Below are 23,347 nucleotides of genomic sequence, written 5' to 3'. Positions count from 1 at the left end.
AAATTCAAGTCAAAGAAGTCTTAAAGTTGGGGAAACAGTAAAATCAGAGTTGTAGTCAGTCTTGAGAGATTTTGTTGAAGCTGTTAATTCTTTCTGTGGTGATGGACACAAAATTTCTTGTGACTCATGCTTGGCAAAAGTTAAGCATATTCATAATAAGCGTAACATTACTTTTCATATTTAGGTTGATCAGTTTCAACTTTTTACATTTGTTATGTTTACGTGTGGCTAACATTTTCTTTTACCTGTTACAGGATCATTATACCAGCAGAAGTCAGCGAAATTTGATCCTGCTCTGGTCTGTATGCTGGGGCCAGAGGGGCGTCAGAATAATTAAATTTTGAAATAAAACGATTTTAAACACTTTGAAAATAAAAAATTTTAAACATAAATGTCTTGATAATTTTTTCACACCATTTCCATTCTGATATTTATTTAATTAATTAGGTTCAATAAATTCAGATTAATAATTATATAGCTTAAAATAAGCTGTAAATACCAGGCTGTATTCCACATGTGTAGATACAGCTGGAGCCAAACTTGATACGTCAAGCTTGAAATATAGCTTGAACTCTGCCAACTTTGATGTTTGTTTCAAGCTTGAATCCAACTAACAGGCCTGAATATTCCAGCTTTGATCAAGCTTATATACTTGAACTTTACATCTGGAAACAAGTTTGAAACCGGCTTACTGTGCTATCTGGGTTGAGTAACTCACTTTGTCTTCATCATGTACCAAATTAAAAGCTAACACTACATCAACTGGCGTAAAGTATAGGCCTAAACAGGACACTGTGTAGATTTGCCATTCTATGTACCGTATTTCAGTAAATATTGGTGGTAATGAACAGTGTTTCCCAGTAGTGTGACATAACTGAAATGTCCCAATACGTATTACAAACAAGATGTATTTATGGGGCTTTGGAGGGAGGGTATAGCTAACTTAGTTTTCAGTTTCTATTATTTAGTTTGTGATACACATATATTACTGAATTAACAAAATTGTATCGTTTACATTGAAGGCTAGCTATTCGTAATATGACATTAAAAACTATTTTTAATCAGAAGAAACGCGGAATTTCACCTTTACGAGATTTTATTTTAAATAAAAACTTTGAAACAACCAATCTGATGACGTTACATGCGTATATGGTGCAATTTGCGACTGTAATACAGGCAGCGCTATAGCATACTAGCAATGTTTTGGTCAGAGTGTCATGGCAGCGAGCCACGCCCCCATGGCTTCAAAACGTAGTACGCCTGGGATATGTAGCGCCATCTCCCCTTATTCTTACCTCCATGGTCAAAATTCAGAAAGTATATAGCGCTTTAACGTTGCCTACCTTGCTCCTGGTCGGTGGGGATATGACGTTGCAAACCGTAAAAACATTAACGGAACGTTGGAGGGAGCGCACTATGCAGTTGATTTCAAATAGTAAACTTGACATAAAAGTGAATTCAGGAGCTGTACGATTTTTGTTGTTGTGATTGTTAAGAACATCGATACCACTGAAATACTTCGAAATGGAGACAGTACAGCGCCTACCTATGCTGAGTTTTGCTCGAAAAACGAGCCCAGAACCTACTTCATTTGGTCCTAAACTGAAACAGGTAATTTTTGCCATAGTGCGTTTCGTAGCTGCAGCTAGATTTTTGTATTGAATTTAAGAACAAATTCCATGTTCATGTGATTTCGTCTAGGGCTCTGAGAACTGATGTTTACACTTGTTGGTTAACATGATGTCGTGTGCACTCTGCAGCTGATAACAAAACGAAAAAGATAACGTGAAAAACTAATAATAATCAAGTGCAATTAGGAAAACAGTAATTTACGTAAATAAATAAAGAGCAGTGTATTCTAGTCTCAGCAAAACCATCAACAAATGTTTACGTTTTGAAGACGAAACTAAATGGCAGCAATAAACTAGTAAAACGGAGAATATAAACATCGATTTTAATAGTTAGAAAAAAAGATTAGAACCCATAGTTCCGTCGTTGTTTGGTTAGTTTTATGTTCCATGGGTCATTTGCACGATAAATCGTAATGATGTGAAACGAGAACATTTTATATTCACACCACATACTGTGTTGTAAAAATGCCTACATTGCGTTTACAGGCATTAAAAAAAATACAGACGTATGTAAGTTAATAATGGCTTATTTTACTGAAGTGATAAGCCTTATTACACCGCTCATCCACTTCTTCAGACATGAATATATAAATGCAGTATGAAGTTAACTTTATTTAATCAAATTTTTTCCTTAACAATCAGGAAAAACACAAGGGGAAAACAGAATAATTGGGACCTGTTGCCTTTGGACAATGGTGACAAAGGGAATCTCTTTTGCATAAATGTTACATGGTAATATGATACCTGACATTTCTCCAGAAAATTGCACTACTTAACACATTGCTGTTTACATTGAACATAGATGTGCTCACTATTGTATTGTCTTTATTGATCCTCCCAGTTGTTCAATGTACAGAAGTGTACAACATAATATAGGGCAATCCACTCAGATAATATAACAACATACAGACACAACATTGTTTTATTTAGTGTACATTTCACTGAAGATATATCACTTTGTCTCCATACTGTAAGAATACCCTTAAGTTGGAGTTACTTTAGGTCTTTGTGGGTAACTTTGGCCCACTGGTCGGAGAAAAGTTTTAACTTTCTTTTGCGCTAAAAATTACGTAATTAATATGGAATAAATGCATTCACAAGATTGTGAGTTCCATGAAGTAATATTGCATTGCCAAGACGGGACTCAATGTTCATTATTAATATATGAACAGCCATTACATTCTATAAACTTATGCCTAGTGGGCTCACATAATTTAAACTAAAAACACAGTGTGTGCAGTTTTGCATTATGTCAGCATTATGTTTAATAAAGTGAACTGTCATTTATCTGAAATACAATTTAGATAATATGCTTAACACTTCTGTAAAACAGTGCACATTCTTACGAAATATAGGGTTACTTTAGTCTGGGCCAAAGTAACCTCAAAATGAAGATAAAGTGGTGCTAGGATCTGATTGTGATTGTGAAAGTTTCTCTGCTGTACAATCCAGCACCACAAAATGTTGAAAGGTAAACTAGCAGCTGGGCAAAATTATACAGTTCTCTACAACAAAGAAGAATATTCTGGAAGTGGTACTAAGGTGAGTGAAAGCTGCTGAAGTGATGTGTATTGGGAAGACCAAGCACTGCTGGAAATGGCCACAGCAAAAAGGCAAAATGTTTTATTCCTGGGAGGGTTTGATAATAATCATCATTGCAACATGAGTAACGAAATGCGTCTATTTTTTAATACAACTACTTCAGAAATTTGTGTAATGAGACTCACATCCCTACTGTTCAGTATCCCTAACATATGACATATTCTCTTTGCAAATAGTAACCATAATGTACCATGTAACATTTAAATAAATTACACAATTGGTGAAATATTCTGTATTTGTACATTTACTGTATCACTTTCAGAATAAAGTTCAACATTTCCTGTTCTTCTTTTCAAAATGTAGTGTTTGATTTGCTCCTCATGCTGCTGAATGTGTATATTACCACTTTTTCATGAAAAAATGACTGAATGGGTCAAAGCACCCTTGAGTTTGGGTAACATTGACCCACTTGTTTTATGGTACCATAGCAACAGATATAACATGTTTCATTTAACATCTTTTCTAATTGATGATACAAGTCTTTGACAATGCTAGAAAAATGTATTTGAAATGTTCTCTCTGCCACTATCCCTTGTTTTCTTACCACATGTAAAAAGACTGGTAAAATTGGGCCAAAGTAACCCCAGTTTCAGGATAAAAGCTTCCTAACAAAAGTACATTTTGCCGAGAACAAGGGTGTGGCATTGCATATAATATATGCTTACTCAACACAAACAAAACCCAAGCAGAAAGACGCTGAAATTGTGCAAGTTCCAGTACATGGCTACAGATGCAGTTGATACTACTGAAGTAAACTTACTACTGCAAAAAAAGTTTGTTGGTTCTTTCTACAGACAGGATATATCCTAGATGTCGGATCAATACTGTGATGAACATTATTTTTACTTTGTCTTAGCACTGTAGGCTATAACAATGTGTAAACATTTGTGCACATGTCACCAACACAAGTCTGAGGTATTTTATTAAATAGCAGTAATACAGAATATTTTTAAAATAAGTCTGTGAAAGTGGCTTTTGAAATGTGCTATGGGAACTGATTTCAAGTCAGTAGTACTTTTTTGAGAATCGGTAGAGCTAATATGTTTAAACTGTCGTAAGTTCTGTGTAGGTAGTTGAAACATGGCGATTTAAAAAATACCTTATGTGATATAGATTAAGTCTAATAACGAAAAGAAACAAATCCTCCCCTCAGATTGTGATTTTTCATCTTAATCTGTTAGAAATCCGATATTACTGCATTATGCAATATTTTTCCTTCTTGAAAGTTTGCATTTTGCTTCAACCAGACCCCAGTGTAGATTACTTTATATTCTTTTACTTCATATGCCCTCTCAATGTGATTTTTATGATTTCCATTTTTGTGGAATTCAAACATCAAATAATGAGGTGCGGAAGGTATTTAAAACAATGAACCACTGAAATGAGAATAACTTGTGTGTAACTTTTGAAATGTTAGACTGTCAGCTACTGTAAAGAAATAATTGTTCTTATTGAATATTAGATAGATAAAAAAATCTATTCACCAAGTGGTGGCAGAACACACACAAATTAAAGAAGATTGTAATTAGCCAAGCTTTCGGAGCAAGTGCTCCTCCTTCAGGCAGAAGGCTTGAAAGGGAAGAAGGAAAAGGTCTGGAAAGGTCTATGAAAAGGGGTAGATTTCAGAAAAGTTACCCAGAACTGTGGGTCAGGGGAGACATACCGCTTGGTAAGGCTCCTAGACCTCTCTAGTCCTTTCCCTTGACCCCTCTCCCTTCCCTTTCAACCCTTCTGCCTGAAAAAGGAGCCACTGGCTCCGAAAGCTTGGCTAACTATAACATTCTTTTATGTGTGTATTGTGCTGCCGCTTGGTGAGTAGATGTTTTATCTATCCAATTAAATTATTTTGTTAAAATTGATTGTTTTTGTTGTTATATTAACCAATTAAAAAGGATGACTTCCAAATTTGTGTCAGTCAACATTCAAAAGTGAAAGTATTGAAGGATTTGGATACATTTTACTAAACCTGAGCATACATCAGAGAACAGTAATATAGTGTAATCTCTCCCTTCTTCAAAATTTGTTGTTGTTGTCACTAATATTTTCGATGGTAATGTCTGTTTTTTAAAAAAAATACAAGAGGAATAAGATTTACAAGAAACTTTTTACTTATCTTCATTTCTCATAGGTGGCTCCTGTTCTTCATGTCTAGGGGCTGATTCATGAAGCTGAAATTTTCATATTTTTAGGATCTCATGGATCCAATTGACATAATTAACTTTGAAGTAAGAATGTGAAATTTTCTGTTTGTTTTCACTATAATTTATTCTCTCACATTTTTCTATGTCACACTGTCTTTTGCATTGTCACATCAACAAACTCAGAATTACATTGTTCTCACAAAACACAAAAACACGTCCGGTGACATCAGAGGCATGCCCACTACTACTTCACTCTGCAATAAGAACAATATTCCAAAGGGTTTACAAATTTTCTTCACAAGTGAATTTTTGTTAATGTATATTATTATTTTGTAAATGAATCCAGAAATAAAGATAATAAATAGCACCAAATCGAATTATTAATAATAGAAATTTTAAGTGTGCTAAATATCTCGTAATTTCAGATTTAAAAAAAAAAAAAAAAAAAAAATTAACTGTACGTTCAGAGATAGTACATATTGATTGTAACAAAGAAAATAAAGTAATTTTGTTTTATAGATTTTAGCTTGTGCAAATCATATTAATTTTTTTTTAGAAAATCAGCTTAGATAATATTAACCTGTTCCGAATTCCAAAATTAGGGCATCGACTACTTCTGTTGAGGAAAAGTAATGTTAGAGGGTGCTGTCCCTTTACAATATCCCTGTCACAAAATTTGGAAACAATATGTTTACAATATTTTGTGACAGACTATATGGTTTGCCAAATGGTGTACAAAATGATAACTAAAAGATAGAATACATATGTATAGAAATATCTGACACATAACATATTACAGAAAACATAAGAAAAACGTCTACTATACAAGTTATAATATGTACATATATCAGGACATGGTATTCAGATTTTCAGGTCTGTGGAACGTACTGTCACAAGACAAATGATACAAACTCAATACTACAATATTACAACACTAAACTATAGAAATAAGTGAAGAGACAATGTAAATTACTAGAATTATAAATTGCAAGTTTACATCTGTAATGTCACACCTCCAAAATCTTCAGAAGAGAAGAGAAAAAAAGTAACAACCCTTGTGTGTGATGAATGAGCTGACTCAAAAAACTCATGACGATGGGTACAGACCAGGAGAATATACTCAGTTATGAGGAGGAATATAACACTAAATCAGAGTGTTTAAAAATATGTCTACTCATGAAAGGGCAAAATAGTGAAAAAATATTAGGGTCTAAGCTTACAATGTGTGGACTGACCCATGAATCCAAACCACACTGAGTACACACCAGCAAAAAATGCTTTGACACAACAGAATGAATAAAGTTCACAATCATATTTCAATAAGTTCAATCACGTGTAAAGAGTAATTATAGGAAGCATGTAGCCCCAATCAATAGTTGCACACTCTCCTTGAGTGCACACACACAGACGCAATGACCAGGGGTACCCAAAACACAGTTAAGCATGAGTTTACCCCAACTAGAGTTCCAATATTGCAGCACTCACGATAAATACAGGCAATCAGAGTAAATACAGGTAATCAGTCATAAATAGCTTTGAATTATGACATAATCGAGTATCTTGATGACCAAAATCAGTGTATGAAATCAGACATATATACATCTTGTTATACTGTCTACACTAGTAAATGTCTTCCACACTATTTGCTAATTGTTCATAGGAACTAACCTACATAGATAGCGGCCTAGGAGATTCATTTACAGATTTCAAGTTACATAATGTATTGGAAAGTTAGTCCCCCTACTTGAAAAAGCATACATTTATGTGGAATAACACTGTCCACACCAGTGACGATTATTCTAAACAAATAGTTCTGTGAATTCTTCATATAGGATAACCTCTTGGCTAACAATTTACAATCTCAGTGACAACACTGATGTAGCTGACAGATGCTTTAGTACATTATCCAGTGCCTATTGTCTCTCGTATGTTGACTGGACCAGCAAGGGTACATCCATACAGTAGTGTGGGGGTGGATCCACCCACATCTTTAAGTTTCTTCCCTAGATTTCTTATCACACGCTCCAATGATTAGGTTACTTCCTGTTTACATTCACATCAAATCCTGCAACATTGTTTTGTGTAGTAAATATACTGTTCAGTACCTTCCTCACATCACCTGGCATATGCTCTCCCTATTTATATTGCAAAAGCATGTATATAGAATTTACACCATATAGGATTAAAAAGTATTCACAAATGAAACTTTAATGAACAGAGCCAAATGCAATGAAAAAAAGAACTAGTTAAGTGATAAAGCACAAATCTATTACAAAACACAGTTATATAGTTGTATCAATCTGCAAACATAATGTACAGGGTGGAGAAAAATTGTGTCACAAAATTTTAACCCTGGATAGCTGATGCCAGTAGGAACCAAAATTACTAATGTTGTGTAGGTCGACAACCCACCATTTTTAAACTACGGGAACTTTTTGCCACATGCTCTGAATGGCTGTGGGATTGCTCTGTTGCCGTTCGTCTGTTGTGGGTAGCGCTATGGTTGTCATACAGTAAGCGTGGCGGCACACTATTCATTTGAAGAACAACAAGATAGGGTTTTTGTTTATGGACTAGCCTGCAATAATGTGCATGGAACTTGACAGTTGTATGAGGAGCGGTACCCAGCAAGATGCCACCCACATCCACAAATGTTCACAGCAGTTCACCGGCAACTTGGTAAAACAGGCTCATTAGCGGGATAGCATGGTGATACTGTAAGACCTTGAACATAACGGGATGCTGCATTTGAAGAGACTGTTCTCGCGCACTTCAAGGAAGCACCTACAATAAGTACTCGAGCGGTTGGACATGAGATGGGGGTCACTTATCAGTTAGTCTGGGAGGTTTGGAGGGATGACAGCCAGCATCCATTTAGTTTCTACCCTGTCCAAGACTTAAATCCTGTGGTGGACTATGAACATAGACTAGGGCTTTACCAATGGTTTCTGCAACATGTCGCACGTGATCCCAACTTCCCCTCCATTGTGTTCTTTACTGATGAGTGCACCTTCCAACGGGATGGCCTTTACAACACTTGAAACATTCATTACTGGGCAAGTGGAAATTCTCATGTCACGTACGTCTATAGACACCAGGAACAATTTTCTCTCAACATTTGGGGAGGCATTGTGGGTGATCATCTGATTGGGGTGGTCCGTCTACCTCCTCGACGTACCGGGAAAAATTACCTTCACTTTTTGGAACAAACTCTACCCAACCTGCTGGAAGATGTTCCCTGGACATATGGCTTTGCATGTGGTTGCAGCATGATGGGGCACCCTCACGCAACAGTTGTGCTGTGCGCGGATATTTAAATGAACTCTTCGACAGCCGGGTAATTGGCAGAGGTGCTCATAGGATATGGCTCCTGCGATCGCCAGACCTCATGTCACCAGACTTTTTCCTGTGAGGATTCTTCGAGTTTCTAGTTCAGCCAGCCGGATGCGAATAACATCAGGGCAATGCCAGGAATCTTGAATGAGTTTGGCAAAACACCGTTCAATGTTACCAAGCTTGTGTCACGTCAGTGGGTCTCCAGTTTGAGCACCTGCTTTAAGTAAACAATGTCCTAGCTGCAAAAAAGGACCTTTTTGGGGCTGACACAATTTGTAAAAGACGTTCTTATGCGAACTAAGAGCTATTTGTTGGTTTGTTTCTGGTATGTCTTATCATGAAACTACAATAGATGCGTTGGGACACTGGTGGATTCGCCCCCAGGCCCGTAGAGTGGAAGACTGGCGTGATATCACCGAGCATGCAGGCCATCTTGGATACATCGCAATCTCCGGCAGGCAAAGCATTCGCAATTGTGTGTTGTCCAAAGCATCTGGCAACAGGGCAATCCCACGGCCAATTGGAGCGCATGGCGCCAAGTTTGTCGACTTACACAAAATTAGTAATTTTGGTTCCTACTGGCATCAGCTATCCATGGTTAAAATTTCGCTATCCAGGGTTAAAATTTCGTGACACAATTTTTTTCCACCTTGTATATTTTCTTCCAAGCAACGGCCTTGCCGCAGTGGATACACTGGTTCCCGTGAGATCACCGAAGTTAAGCGCTGTCGGGTGTGGCCGGCACTTGGATGGGTGACCATCCAGGCCTCCATGCACTGTTGCCATTTTTCGGGGTGCACTCAGCCTCGTGATGCCAATTGAGGAGCTACTTGACTGAATATTAGTGGGTCTGGTCAAAGAAAACCATCATAACGACTGGGAGAGCGATTTGCTGACCACACACCCCTCCTATCCGCATCCTCAACTGAGGATGACACGGCGGTCGGATGGTCCAGATGGGCCACTTGTGGCCTGAAGACAAAGTGCTTTATGTTTTCTTCTAGACTAGGGATCACTAAGCATCCATGTTCAAAGGTTTTGTCTTCGATACTAAAAGTTAAAAGTACCTGAAATTTACCAATTTGCTTTGCTTACCTGTAGATCCTCTTATCTTTACACCTACAATGGGCATTTCCACAAAATTCTTACTATACCTAATCTTGTCTCTAATTTGTTCAGATATACTACAAATCGGGCTTCCTGTATCAATCAAAAAGTTGGAATACAAAACACATTTCTGTGAAAATTACACTTCCTGCTTAGATCTTCTTTCTTACAATATCACATACTTCACTTACCTTACCTGTATTGTCTCCATCATTCACAAATAACTCTGAAATTTCTTTATTTTTAAACTCCTCAAATACCTGATACTCATCGTCATCTTCATATTCCTCCAAAATTACTTAATCAACAACATCACTAACAATATAAGTTTTATCTCCATCAGAGTCACTTACCTCACCTTCTTTCATTTGCAATAAGCCACCAGTCTCAGACTTACTAACCTCATTTACTTGCCAGCTCTCATTCACATCTACATCAAAAATATCATGTAGTTCAGATCCAATACAGCCATCACCTGATTTACATACATCAATAACACGGTTTCCCGCCCAGAGAACAAATCATTAGTACATACTACATCAAAATTCTCACTACTCTCACAGTCTTTTTAGTGATTAGTACCTACAAAAAGAAAACTGTATCTGTCAATCCGCAACATTTCCAATGTTGATGCTATAGCACATTATAAGAAATACTGCAAAATATTAAAGACTGTAATACGGATGTCAAAGCAAATATATTACAAGGAAAAGATAGTCATATCAGATAACAAAATAAAGACAATATGGGATATAGTGAAGGAGGAGACCGGTAGAACCAGACATGAAGAGGAACAAATAGCATTAAGAGTAAATGATACATTGGTGACAGATGTGTATAGTGTTGCAGAACTTTGTAACAAACATTTTATAACTGTTACTGAAAAGATGGGGTTGTCAGGTTCGGTAGATGCTGCTATCGATTACCTTAGACCAGACATTTCAAGTAACTTCCATAATATGAATTTGACCCTCACTACCCCAACAGAAATAATGTCCATCATAAAATCTTTAAAATCAAAAACATCTAGTGGGTATGATGAAATATCAACAAAGTTAATTAAAGAATGTGATTCTGAGCTAAGTAACATATTAAGCTATCTGTGTAACCAGTCGTTTATCAGTGGAATATTTTCTGAATGGCTGAAATATGCTGAAGTTAAGCCACTGTTTAAGAAGGGAGGTAAAGAAATAGCATCAAATTTCCGTCCAATTTCACTGTTGCCAGCATTCTCAAAAATTTTCGAGAAAGTAATGTACAGTCGTCTTTATAACCATCTTATCTCAAATAACATACTGTCAAAGTCACAGTTTGGATTTCTAAAAGGTTCTGATATTGAGAAGGCTATCTTCACTTACAGTGAAAATGTGCTTAATTCATTAGACAAAAAATGGCAGGCAACTGGTATATTTTGTGATCCGTCAAAGGCATTTGACTGTGTAAATCACAATATCCTTTTAAGTAAACTAGAATATTATAGCGTAACAGGAAATGCTGCAAAATGGTTCAAATCTTATATCTCTGGCAGGAAACAAAGGGTGTTATTAGGAAAGAGACGTGTATCAAGCTATCAGGCATCATCCAACTGGGAACTAATTACATGTGGGGTCCCACAAGGTTCCATTTTGGGGCCCTTACTTTTCCTTGTGTATATCAATGACCTTTCATCAGTAACGTTACCAGATGCTAAGTTTGTTTTGTTTTCCGATGATACAAACATTGCAATAAATAGCAAATCAAGTGTAGTCTTAGAAAGATCAGCCAATAAAATATTTGTGGACATTAATCACTGGTTCCTAGCCAATTCTTTGTCACTAAACTTTGAAAAAACACACTACATGCAGTTCAGAACTTGTAAGGGGTGTCCCAAGAGTATATGTCCAACATACGATGACAAGAAGATAGAAAAAGTGGACAGTGTTAAATTCTTGGGATTACAGCTTGATAACAAATTCAACTGGTAGGAGCACACCACAGAACTGCTGAAGCGTCTTAACAAATCTCTGTTTGCAATGCGAATTTTGTCAGACATAGGGGATATAAAAACGAAAAAGCTGGCATACTATGCTTACTTTCATTCCATAATGTCATATGGGATTATTTTTTGGGGTAATTCATCAAGCCAAGCTAAAGTTTTCCGGGCACAAAAACGTGCAGTAAGAATTATATGTGGTGTGAACTCAAGAACATCCTGCAGAGGCCTGTTGAGGGAACTAGGGATACTAACTACAGCTTCCCAATATATTTATTCCTTAATGACATTTGTCATTAAAAATATATCACTTTTTCAAACCAACAGCTCAATTCATGGAATCAATACTAGAAATAAGAATAATCTTCACAAGGATTTAAAGTCACTTAGTCTTGTACAAAAAGGTGTGCATTATTCAGGAACACACATTTTCAATAACTTGCCAGCAGCCATAAAAAGCTTAACAACCAATGAAATTCAGTTTAAGAGAAGCCTAAAGGATTTATTGGTGGCCAACTCCTTCTACTCCATTGATGAATTTCTTAGTAAAACCAACTGATTTGTATATAAGTACAACATAACTTCTGCACCATTTCAGTGCAGTAATGTGTTCATTGTAAATAAGTATTACAGTAGTTGTATTACATGTTTATTACCTTATAAATAAATAAAAAACATTTTTATTTTAAATTCAGTGCATTAGTATTTGTAAAATGACTCTTAGTGTTCATTAAAAAATGACGATCATTCCACTTGGGGCCTGTGGAATGGTAAATTAGCTTATTTGTTTTAGTTGTAAATATTTGTCATGTATTGTTGTTTTTCTGACATGTTCCACATCCTGGAGGACCTCCTCACTACGGATCAATTGGAATGAAAGTAAATCTAATCTAATCTAATTACCATAACTGAACAAAGTATCCCAAAACTTTTGATTAAAACATAAATGAGAAATCTGATATTCCTTCTGTTCAATTTTAGATATATGTGCTATATCATTAACACTGTTATTATTGTCTAATTGTAAATGTAACTTGGGGTTCCTATGCTTGTTGTTTTCCTCACCCCAACGCTGTGGATCTTCATTGAGGTGAACTGCCGTTTCCCAGGTAGTTACTTCAATGATGGTTTCTTCTATTAAAATGCCCATAGTTATCCCGATTATTTGTATCCTGCTGATGTTCCAAATTTCTCTCTCTGTTGGCACTTTGATCCTGATGGAAGTTACCATTAGGCTTATCTCTGTTTCTGTAATTATTTCCATTGTGATTTCTTTCATTCCAATTATTATGGTACATATTTCTTTTCTTTTAAGTTGGTTCTTACAAAATTCTTTCAAAGTACAAATTAGAATCATTCAAAAATTCACTTTTAATTCTCCCCTGTTCAGCGTATGACCAAAATTTATTTAAAAAACTTTTTTTGAAACTTTTATGTGTTTCCCACTGACTTAAATTTAAATTGACCCATGATAGAGTGTTACCTTCAAGACATCTTTTAACAAATTTTAACTTTTTGGTTTTCATTTATGCCTGACACAAAACTATATAGTGGTCCAGAAAATCCACTGGATGTAAATTGTCTGACGGAAAACTTTTGATTGGAGTGTTGGTCCATGCAATACCATTGTTTGCATATAGACTTTGGTTCACACATGAACTGCTGAAATGTTTTGATCTAAAACAGTTGTTTCATATTGTTTTCAACATTAAAATTTTTTTGTTTTAAACTGGCAGTGTTTTGTTCCATTTTTGCACTATGGCCTTTTGTTCAACTCTGATGTCATTAACATTCTTTGATTGTCTTGCTGATTCAACCATCACCTCATTTTCCAAAACAACAAATTTATTTTCTAAAACATCAACATTTGCATTCACACTTTTAACCCATTTTTTAGCTCTGAAACTGGATTGCCAAGTTGGTCCATTTGATCTTATATCCTGTCCATTTTAATATTGTTTTCTAAAAAGAAAGATGATGAGACTTACCAAACAAAAGCGCTGGCAGGTCGATAGACACACAAACAAACACAAACATACACACAAAATTCAAGCTTTCGCAACAAACGGTTGCTTTGTCAGGAAAGAGGGAAGGAGAGGGAAAGACGAAAGGATGTGGGTTTTAAGGGAGAGGGTGAGGAGTCATTCCAATACCGGGAGCGGAAAGACTTACCTTAGGGGGAATTAAGGACAGGTATACACTCGCACACACACACATATCCATCCGCATATACACAGACACAAGCAGACATTTGTAAAGGCTGTTTTCAGGTCATTTAATTCTCCTTGTAGTGAAGTAAATTTGCTATTGTTATCTGTTCTTATTTCAGTTAACTGATCATTAACTGCACTAAATTTGCTTCTGTTATCTGTCTTCATTTCCTTGAGTTTTGCCAAAATTAAGTGCAAAATATCACTTTTTACTGTTTCTTTGCTGACTACGATTTCATGTGGCTCAGACGTGTCCTGACTGAATCCTACAGCTTTCACTTCTACCTTGCTCCTACCCTCATCTCTATTCATTTTGTTAACAAGCACACGAGCCCACAAACAAATTAACTTCATAAATAGTTTGTACTTATCTTTCCTTTTTGATGCCCTGGTTGTAGTTTTAAAGTCTTCTTTCATTCGATCTGGTCCTTCATTGTTGTTAGTACATTGTTACTGTTGATATGATTTGCCTTGTTGGGCAGCCCTTGGTCTTCTTTCTGCATGTCATCCGAAATTCATTGATACATAGTCTGCAAATGACACAAATCACTCTCCCTTCTTTCGCAACAGACAAAACTTCATTATTAGCCAATTGATCCCAGTCCGTCCCCCACTTGTAATCTCCCCCTCCCTCAAAATTTGTTGATGTTGTCACTACTGTTTTTGGTGGTAAAGTCACTTTTTTCAAAAATACGAGAGGAGTAAGATTTAAAATAAACTTTTTACTTATCTTCTTTTCTCACAGTTGGCTCCAGTACTTCATGTCAAGGGACTGATTTTTGAAGCTGAAATTTTCATATTTTTTGGATCTCATGGTCCCAATTGACAAAATTAACTTCAAAGTAAGCCTGTATAATTTTTTTTTGTTTTCACTGTAATTTATTCTCTCACATTTTTCTATATCACACTGTCTTTTGAACTTTCACATTAACAAACCCAAAATTACATTGTTCTTCCAAAATACAATAACATGTCCAGTCACATCAGAGGCATGCCCACTACTACTTCACTCTGCAGTGATAACAATATTCCAAAGGGTTTACAAATTTTTTTGACAAATGAATTTCTATTAATTTCTATTATTATTTTAGAAACGAATCCAGAAATAAATATAATAAATAGCACCAGATTGGGTAATTAATAATAATGTGCTATAAATATCTTATGATTTCAAATGTTTCTAAAAAAAAAGTAATTTTTAACTGTACATTCAGAGCTAGTACATATTGATTGTAACAAAGAAAATAAAGTAATTTCTTTTTACAGATTTTAGCTTGAAATATAACACATCTTGTGCAAAATCATATGAATTTTTTTTTTTAAGAAAAACAGCTGAGATAATATTAACCTGTTCAAAATTCAAAAATCAGTTCTGCTATTGACTACTTCTGTTGAGAAAAAGTAATGCTAGAGGAGGGTGTCCCTTTACAATAGGGTATACTAAATATGTAATAAAACCATCTCTTTTGACCAGTAGTGTCGCCATTCGCACTAAATTGTAGCTATGGTGGCAGACTAATCTATACCTTAGTCTGAAGTCTAGGTATTTTGGAGGGTGGCAATTTCATTGTGAGTTGGCGGAGCCAACAAGTGTTGAAGAATAAACATTGTGCTGTTGTACTGGACTGAAGTGTAGACCAGGTCTAGGTTAGGTTGGAAGGTGAGCCAATGAATGTATCACAAAAAGACCTGTTTTACATAAAGGTTGCACTGCAGGAGTGATACGTAGGATAGACTGAGATTCAGATTAGAATGGAAGATGACAGTCTGTTTGGGAGCTGCAAAACCAACAAATGTCATGACAGTCCTTTTATATGGTTGCTGTATTAATCTCCCTGATTGAAACCTCTGTAATCTGACCTTTACAAGTTCTGATTAAGTTTCAAGGCATCAACATTACATCACTGCCATTCAAAAAGTCCATATTCCTTCTGAGCTGGTGATATACAATGTAGTCAGAAACAGTCTGAAAAGCTTGTAAGGGTTTTTCAGGGTTGTGCTGCGAAATAATTGTTAAGAAAAAAAGTTTGATACATTGTGTCATTTCAGAGTTAATTAGCATTGAAGTTAGCCAATCAGGCCATTGTGCAGATGAATTTAAGCAGACTGCCAGGGACACTGTCACCAAACTTGTTGTTTGTTTGGGTTCCTGAAACCTAACAAGAGCATGGTACAAAAATTGGATATGGGACAGTAGTACAGATCGAACCCATGTCAAAGCCTAAGTGGTCTAGTGTACTATCGTCTACACTATCAGAACAGCTGATACTAATTGTATATGATGGGCCACTTGAATTTGCATGTGTGATGGCCTGTTTGGCTAATTTCAGTTAAGACGCAAACGGTGCAACATATCAAATGTTTTTCTTAACAGTTCTGTCTTAGTACCACCCACCCAGCAACATCCCTGCAAACTTTTCAAACTGTTTGTGGCTGCCCTGTAGATTGATAGTTAAAATATGTTGGCCTGCATGATTTCATAGTTGTCATACTGGTTGATAACCTCAATGGCAAAAAGCTGATGGGTTTTACTGTATTCCTCAATGCATGTGTACGGGTTGGTCCTTCTGTCACTTTTTAGTGTAGCTTTATGAATCTGAAGTTTGTAGGTATACTACAGGCCAAGATAATGCAACAAGATGGAGTTTTTGAGGCTAGAAGACAGCAGAAGTCAATACTGCCACTTTTAATTCATCATTGGAAATAGTAAGAACTCAAAAATTATCACAAATATTGGTAGCAGGTACATTACAGTAGAACATACAGTTTGGCTTAAAGAATAGGAAAAGATGATGTATTATCAACATTTATTTGTTGTATATCATGTAGTAGATATGACAAGGATGCTGGATTTGCACTTGGACAGAAAGATTTATGCATGATGAGATAGGTGAAGGACTCTAGAGTATGGCTTTAAGGCAATTAGTGACCACTAAACTAAACACCATAGGAATGCTAATGTCTAGTCCCACTAAAATCGTGACATAGCCAAATTCAGGTGACGTATACAGATAAGGTTTATTGAATTGTATGTATGCAGTGCCTTTGATGTTACATTTAGTAGACCATAGTGCCAACACAAGACCACAAGCTACACAGTCTTCACCCTCACGAGATGGCCATTCTCTCAGCATGTGGCATGCAACATTTTGAGCCAGAGGAATGTGTATTGTGTTTCCAGATTGTTGAAATGCTGAATTTAGACATTTAGCTTCAGAATTATTCCATGCTTTAACAGTAAGTACTGCAGTACTATAGCTGACAGAGACAAACAATAATGGAAATTTTGTCTCTGGTATGCATTAGTTGGCTACATCGACATCAATATATATATGTTCTGCAAGACCTGTACAGTGTATTGTAGAGGATACATTGCACCAGTATTATTTAAACCATTTTCTGTTGCTTTCACGACTAGAATGAGGAAATGATTTTCCTTGGGGCATAACATATCTCAATCTCTCATCATATTCTCATGATCCTGATGTAAGATGTATGCTGAATGGAGATAAACTGTTCTACAATCTTCCTTTACTACCAGTTGTCTTAATTTACCCTACAGAGTTTCATGAGAACCCTGTTGTTTTATTTTCAAAGATAAACATTAAAGTTCCCAGAGCGTCTCAGTTCTACATCTGCATAAATACTCTACAAGCCACCCTGATGATGGTTGGAACTTCTGGTACCATTATTTGATCCTCCCTTCCCTGTTCTATTTGTGACTGGCATTTGGGAAGAATGGTTGTTGGTAAACATGTGTATTAGTTCTAATTTATCAAATTTTCTCGACATTATCATTTTACGAGATGTATGTGGGAGGAAGTGATATGTTGTCCATTTCTCTTTGGAATGTACCTGTTCAGAATTTTGCTAGTATATTACTCTATGATACACAACACCTCTTGTAGATTTCGCCACTGGAAATTGTTGAGCATATCTGTAATGCTCTTGTGCTGACTAAATGAGCTTGTGAAGAAACGGGCCACTCTCTGTCAGATCTTCTCTGTCTCTTCCATTAGTTCTATCTGGTGAGGGTCCCAGAGTGTTGAGAAATACTAAGAGAAATTGTTGAATAAGTGTTTTGTGGACCACTTACTTGATGGAAGAGTTACGTTCCCTTAAAACTACTCCCTGTACTTTTCCTGCTATTTGTTCTATGTGGTCATTTCATTTAAGGTTGCACTGGATGGTTACTCCTAGATATTTTATGGTAGATACTGCTTCCAGCATTCTGTTTTTAATGATTGTGTCATACAGCAGTGGATTTCTTCTCCTTTGTCTGTACAACATGTTACATTTATTTACATTCAGGGTAAACTGCCAAAACCTGCACCATTCATCAATCCTCTGCAGGCCCTTTTGCAAGTCACTACAATCTTCTGGTGTTTCTACCTTCTTGTGGGAACTGCATCATCTGCAAATAACTGTAGAGAACTTCTGACATTTTTTGCTAGATAATTTATATAGGTATATATATTGGAAATAGTGATGGTCCTTTCCAACTTCCTTGGGGTACTCCAAATTAGGTTTACATCTGTCAGTTTTGTTCTGTTAAAAGTGACATGTTGAGTTCTCTATGGAAGGAAGTCTTGAATCTGGTCAAAGATCTGGTCCTGTACTCAGTAAACTCATATTTTCTTTTCTCTTTTTCCCCACTGAATGGTAGTGTGGGATTGTGTCTCAAATGCCTTCCTGAAGTCTAGTAACACAGTGTCAACCTGAGTGCTGACACCTACAGCAGTGTGGATCTTGTGTAGCAACTGAGCAAGACGAGTTTCAGAAGGTCTCTGTCTGCAGATTCCATGTTGATTTTTATAGAGGCGGTTTTTGTTCTCCAAAAACGTAATAATACGTGAGTGTAAAACATGTTCCATAATTGTACAACAGCTTGACGTCATTGATATAAGTCTATAATTATGTGCACATTTCCAATGTCCATTATTGGAAACGGGAAGGACCTGTACTTCTTTCAAGGTCACAAGGTACCCTCTGTTTGTTCCAGTGAGCTGTGATACTCCTAGCAGGGGAGCAAGTTCTTTCACTTAATCTCTGTAGGATCTTACAGGTATCTCACCTGGTTTGGATGCCTTTCCACTATTACACTTTAGTATGAGCTGTGCTGGTGTATTAAGTTACTAGCTGCATGTTAATGAATTAATTCAATGTCCCTTGTCATGTCTATTTGATGAGGACTCAAACTCGGGGTAGTATTTCCAGGTTAGTCACAAAAGCGTGTTGTAAGTGGTTTTGTTCACAGGTGCATCACACCTCCTCTTCCCAGGACTGTCCCAATTAATCTGAGTCTTCCAGTGCCCTCCTTACTACTAATTTCACATGTTCATCCTTTTTAATGCTACTTTGAAGTACTACTATTATACATTTAAACAGCTGATGTGCCCCAGAAGTTTTGCACTGGTCTTGTCACCAAATACTGTTAGGATTTTTCTCTTTGTTATGGATATTATCTTCAATTTACCCACATTTAGAGGGACCTGTCATGTGGGAATACTGTCCAAGTTAGTCTACAGTTCAAGTACTATGAAAAGGAAAGTTGCCACTCATCATATAGTGGAGACGGTGAGTTGCAGATAGGCACATCAAAAGGACTGTTACAGATAAAGTTTTCAGCCGGTAAGGCCTTTGTCAAAAATCGACAACACACACACGACTGCAGTCTCAGACAACTGTAGCCACACTGTGAGTAGCAGCACCAGTGCATGATGGGAGTGGTGATGGGGTAGGTGCAAGGAGGAGGTTGGGGCGGGGAGGGGGATAGAAGGGTAAGGATGGCAGATAGCGCAGTGCAGCTGGGGAGCATGCAGGGATGAAGTGGAGAGAGAGTAGGGCAACTATTTGCAGCAGTTGGGAGGTTAGATGGCTGACAGGGGAGAAGTGATAGCAGAAAAGGAGAGGTGGTAGCAGAAAAGGAGAGAAGTAAAAAGACTGGGTGCGATGGTGGAATAAGGGCTGTGTAGTGCTGGAATGGGAACAGGCAGAGTGGATGGGTGAGGACAGTGACTAACGAAGGTTGAGGCCAGGAGGGTTACAGGGACGTAGGATATATTGCAGGTAAAGACACCACCTGCACACCTAGAAAAGATGGTGTTGGGAAGGATCTATGTGGCAGTGTGCTCAGCAACCAGGTGGTCCACTTTTTTCTTGGCTACATGTTGGCGGTGGCCATTCATGCGGACAGACAGCGTGTTGGTTGTCATGCCCACATAGAATGTAGCACAGTGGTTGCAGCTTAGTGTATAGATCACATGATTGGTTTCAGTGGTGGCCTTGCATTTGGTATTGGATAAGTGAAGTTTGTGAATGGACTGGAGTAGGTGGTGGTGGGGGGATGTGTGGGACAGGTCTTGCATCTAGGTCTATTACAAGTGTATGAGATATGGGGTAAGGGGTTGGGAACAGAGGGTTGTGTAGGGATGAATGAGTATATTGTGTGGGTTCGGTGGACGGTGGAATACCACTGTGAGAGGAATGGGAAGGATAGTGGCCAGGACATTTCTCATTTTGTGGCAGGATGATAGGTTGTAGAAACCCTGGCAGAGAATGTAATTCAGTTGCTCCAGTTGTGGGTGATACTGAGTTATGAGGGGAATGCTCTTCTGTGGCCGAACAGTGGGGCTTTGGGGGGTGCTATGAGACGGGAAAGATAAGGCACAGGAGATTTGTTTTTGTATGAGGCTGGGAGGATAATTATCATCATGAAGGCTTCAGTGAGACCCCCAGTATATTTTGAGAGGGACTGCTCATCACTGCAGATGTGATGATGACAGTGGAAGTATGGAAGAGTCTTCTTGGTTTGGAACGGGTGGCAGCTGTCAAAGTGGAGATATTGCTGGTGGGTAGTAGGTTTAATATGGATGGAGATACTGATGTAGCCATCTTTGCGGTGGAGGTCAACATCTGGGAAGGTGGCTGGTTCAAATGGCTCTGAGCACTATGGGACTCAACTTCTGAGGTCATCAGTCCCCTAGAACTTAGGACTACTTGAACCTAACTAACCTAAGGACATCACACACATGCATGCCCGAGGCAGGATTCGAAGCTGCGATCGTAGCGGTCGCGCGGTTCCAGACTAGCGCCTAGAACCGCTCAGCCACACCGGCCGGCTAGGAAGGTGGGTCCTAGTGTTGAGTAGGACCAGGTGAAGCAAATGAGGGAGAAGTTGTTGAGGTGGAATGTGGATAGGGTGTCCTCATCCTCGATCCAGATCCCAAAGATGTCATCAGTGAATGTGAACCAGGTGAGGAGTTTAGGATTCTGGGTGCATAGGAAGGATTCCTCTACATGGCCCACGAATAGGTTGGCGTAGGGACTGGAATTGCGGCATCTTTTATATAGAATGGTAGGTTCTGGGTAATAGGCTGGTGTACGAGAGCAGAGATTCTCTCCATGGGGGCACAGTAACTGGCCACAAAGAGGCGTCCTGTGTGTTTGGGTTCATGGACTTTAGGAAGCATGTAGAAGGTAGGAGTGTGGGAAGTGGTGGGGGTGAGCAGAGAGATGGACTCCAGGGATGATGATGATGATGATGATGATGATTGGTTTGTGGGGCACTCAAATGCATGGTCATCAGTGCCGGTACAAAGTTCCATTGTTTATACAGTCCAATTTTTTTACGCAATCCAATGTAGCCACTGTCATGAATGATGCTGATGGTGATGCTGATGCTGATGAAATGAACACAAAAACCCAGTCCCGGGGCAGAGAAAATCCCCAACCCAGCCAGGAATCGAACCCGGGACCCTGTGATCTAGAGGTACAATTCTAGTCACAAGACCACAAGCTGTGGATGGACTCTGGGGGAGGTTTTGGGATGGGCCTAAGGATTTGAGTAGTGACTGGAGATCCTGCTGGATTGCTGGAATGGAGTCACTGTGGCAAGGTTTGTAGGTGGATGTATCTGACAGCTGGCGGAGTCCTTCTGCCAGGTATCCTTGCAGTTCAAAACAACAGTGCTGGAGCCTTTGCCCACAGGTAGGATTATAAGATTGGGGTCAGTTTTTAGATGGTGGTCTGCAGTTCTTTCTATGAATGTAAGGTTAGTTTGCATGTTGAGGCATTTGGGGAATGATGATGAGGCAAGGTTCGAGTTTAAGAAATAATGGAAAGTTAACAGATGGTGGTTTGGGGGCAGTGGGGGTGGATCACAGTTGGATAGAGAAGTGAACTGAGTTAGGCAGATTGAGTTTGATTGATGGAGAGAAAGTGTTTCCACTGTAGGGACCAGGAAAAGGAAAGAAGGTCTTTAACGAGTCCTGCATGATTGAATTTGGGAGTGGGGCAAAAGGTGAGGCCTTTGGACTGATGTTTCTGTGGGGCTAAGGCTTCTGGAGGAAAGGTTCTTGACAGTGTTTTGGGTCTGTTTAGGTTCTGGATTCTTTGTGGTGGTGGGAGGGAGTTTTGGAGGGTGGGGTAAATGCAGTAGGTCTGCAAGACAGGGTTTGTCAGCTATGAGGGGATGTGGAGGAGGTTTGGAGGTTGTTGTAGAAGTGGTGGACAGTGATACTCGAAGTAGGAGTAGTAAGTCAGCAGGGTACAGATCTTTTTGAGGTGGCATTGTGCACGTTGCTCTAGTTCCTGGAGGGCAAGAGTTTCATTGTGTGTTATGGGTTCCAGGAATTTGGAATTGCATAGCAGGAGAATTTTGTGGATGGAGATAAGGTACATGCAGGGAGGTGTGGGCTTGGTTGATATGGTTTTGCGGGACTATTTTGGTGTGTGTGTGGAGGGGGGGGAGGACTGGCAGAATCTGAATTGGCGGAGGTCATTGAGGAAGGAGGGGTTGCAGCTGGAGATGGGTAAATTGATGGTAAGGCAATTTTGGGGGACTCCATGAGTCAAGCAACGACACAGGAGCAGTATGTGGGACTGGGCTCTGGCTAGGGATAAGGAAACTTTTCTGTATTGATGCAGATGGAAGGAGCAAGGATCCATGGTTGTGGAAAAATGCGAAAAATTATGTAAATAATGTAGAATTAGCTCCAAAAAAATTTTGCAAAAAAATACGCACAAATACGTGGGAAAAATCACAAGAAGGATGAAATGGAAGCAAAAAGGGGAAGCTAGATTAAATCTGAGGGAGTCAATGATAGCGGAAGGCTAAAACTCACTAAAATTGGCGTGAAGTGGTAGTGAGATCAAAGAGAGGGAGAGTAAAACTGTGGGTAAGAATTCCGAGGGTGGGTAAGTACAAAGAAGGGGGACGGCAGATGTGACTGGATGAGATGCAATCAGTGGGTGTGAACTGGGATAGAATGGTGAAAGAGTGGGGGCTGGGGAGGTGTTCATAGGATGAGATACAAGATCGTATGGCACCGAAATGGTGCGGGAAAT

General features: G+C 38.3%; 1 protein-coding gene across 1 annotated transcript in view; it reads left to right on the top strand.

The window, feature by feature from the left end:
* Nucleotides 1-1,264: 1,264 nt before the first annotated feature.
* LOC126187642 (tyrosine-protein phosphatase non-receptor type 23-like) overlaps nucleotides 1,265-23,347 on the top strand; it is a 137,305-nt gene continuing 115,222 nt past the window's right edge. Inside the window, exon 1 of the mRNA XM_049928843.1 lies at nucleotides 1,265-1,611. Within this exon, the coding sequence (XP_049784800.1) occupies nucleotides 1,525-1,611 (87 nt within the window). The 5' untranslated portion in view covers nucleotides 1,265-1,524. The remainder of the gene's footprint in view (nucleotides 1,612-23,347) is intronic.

The sequence above is a fragment of the Schistocerca cancellata genome, chromosome 5 (genome assembly GCF_023864275.1).
Source record: "Schistocerca cancellata isolate TAMUIC-IGC-003103 chromosome 5, iqSchCanc2.1, whole genome shotgun sequence".
NCBI classification, from domain to species: Eukaryota; Metazoa; Arthropoda; class Insecta; order Orthoptera; family Acrididae; genus Schistocerca; species Schistocerca cancellata.
Note: the sequence above shows the minus strand (reverse complement) of the source record. Positions and strands in the feature narration are given on the sequence as shown.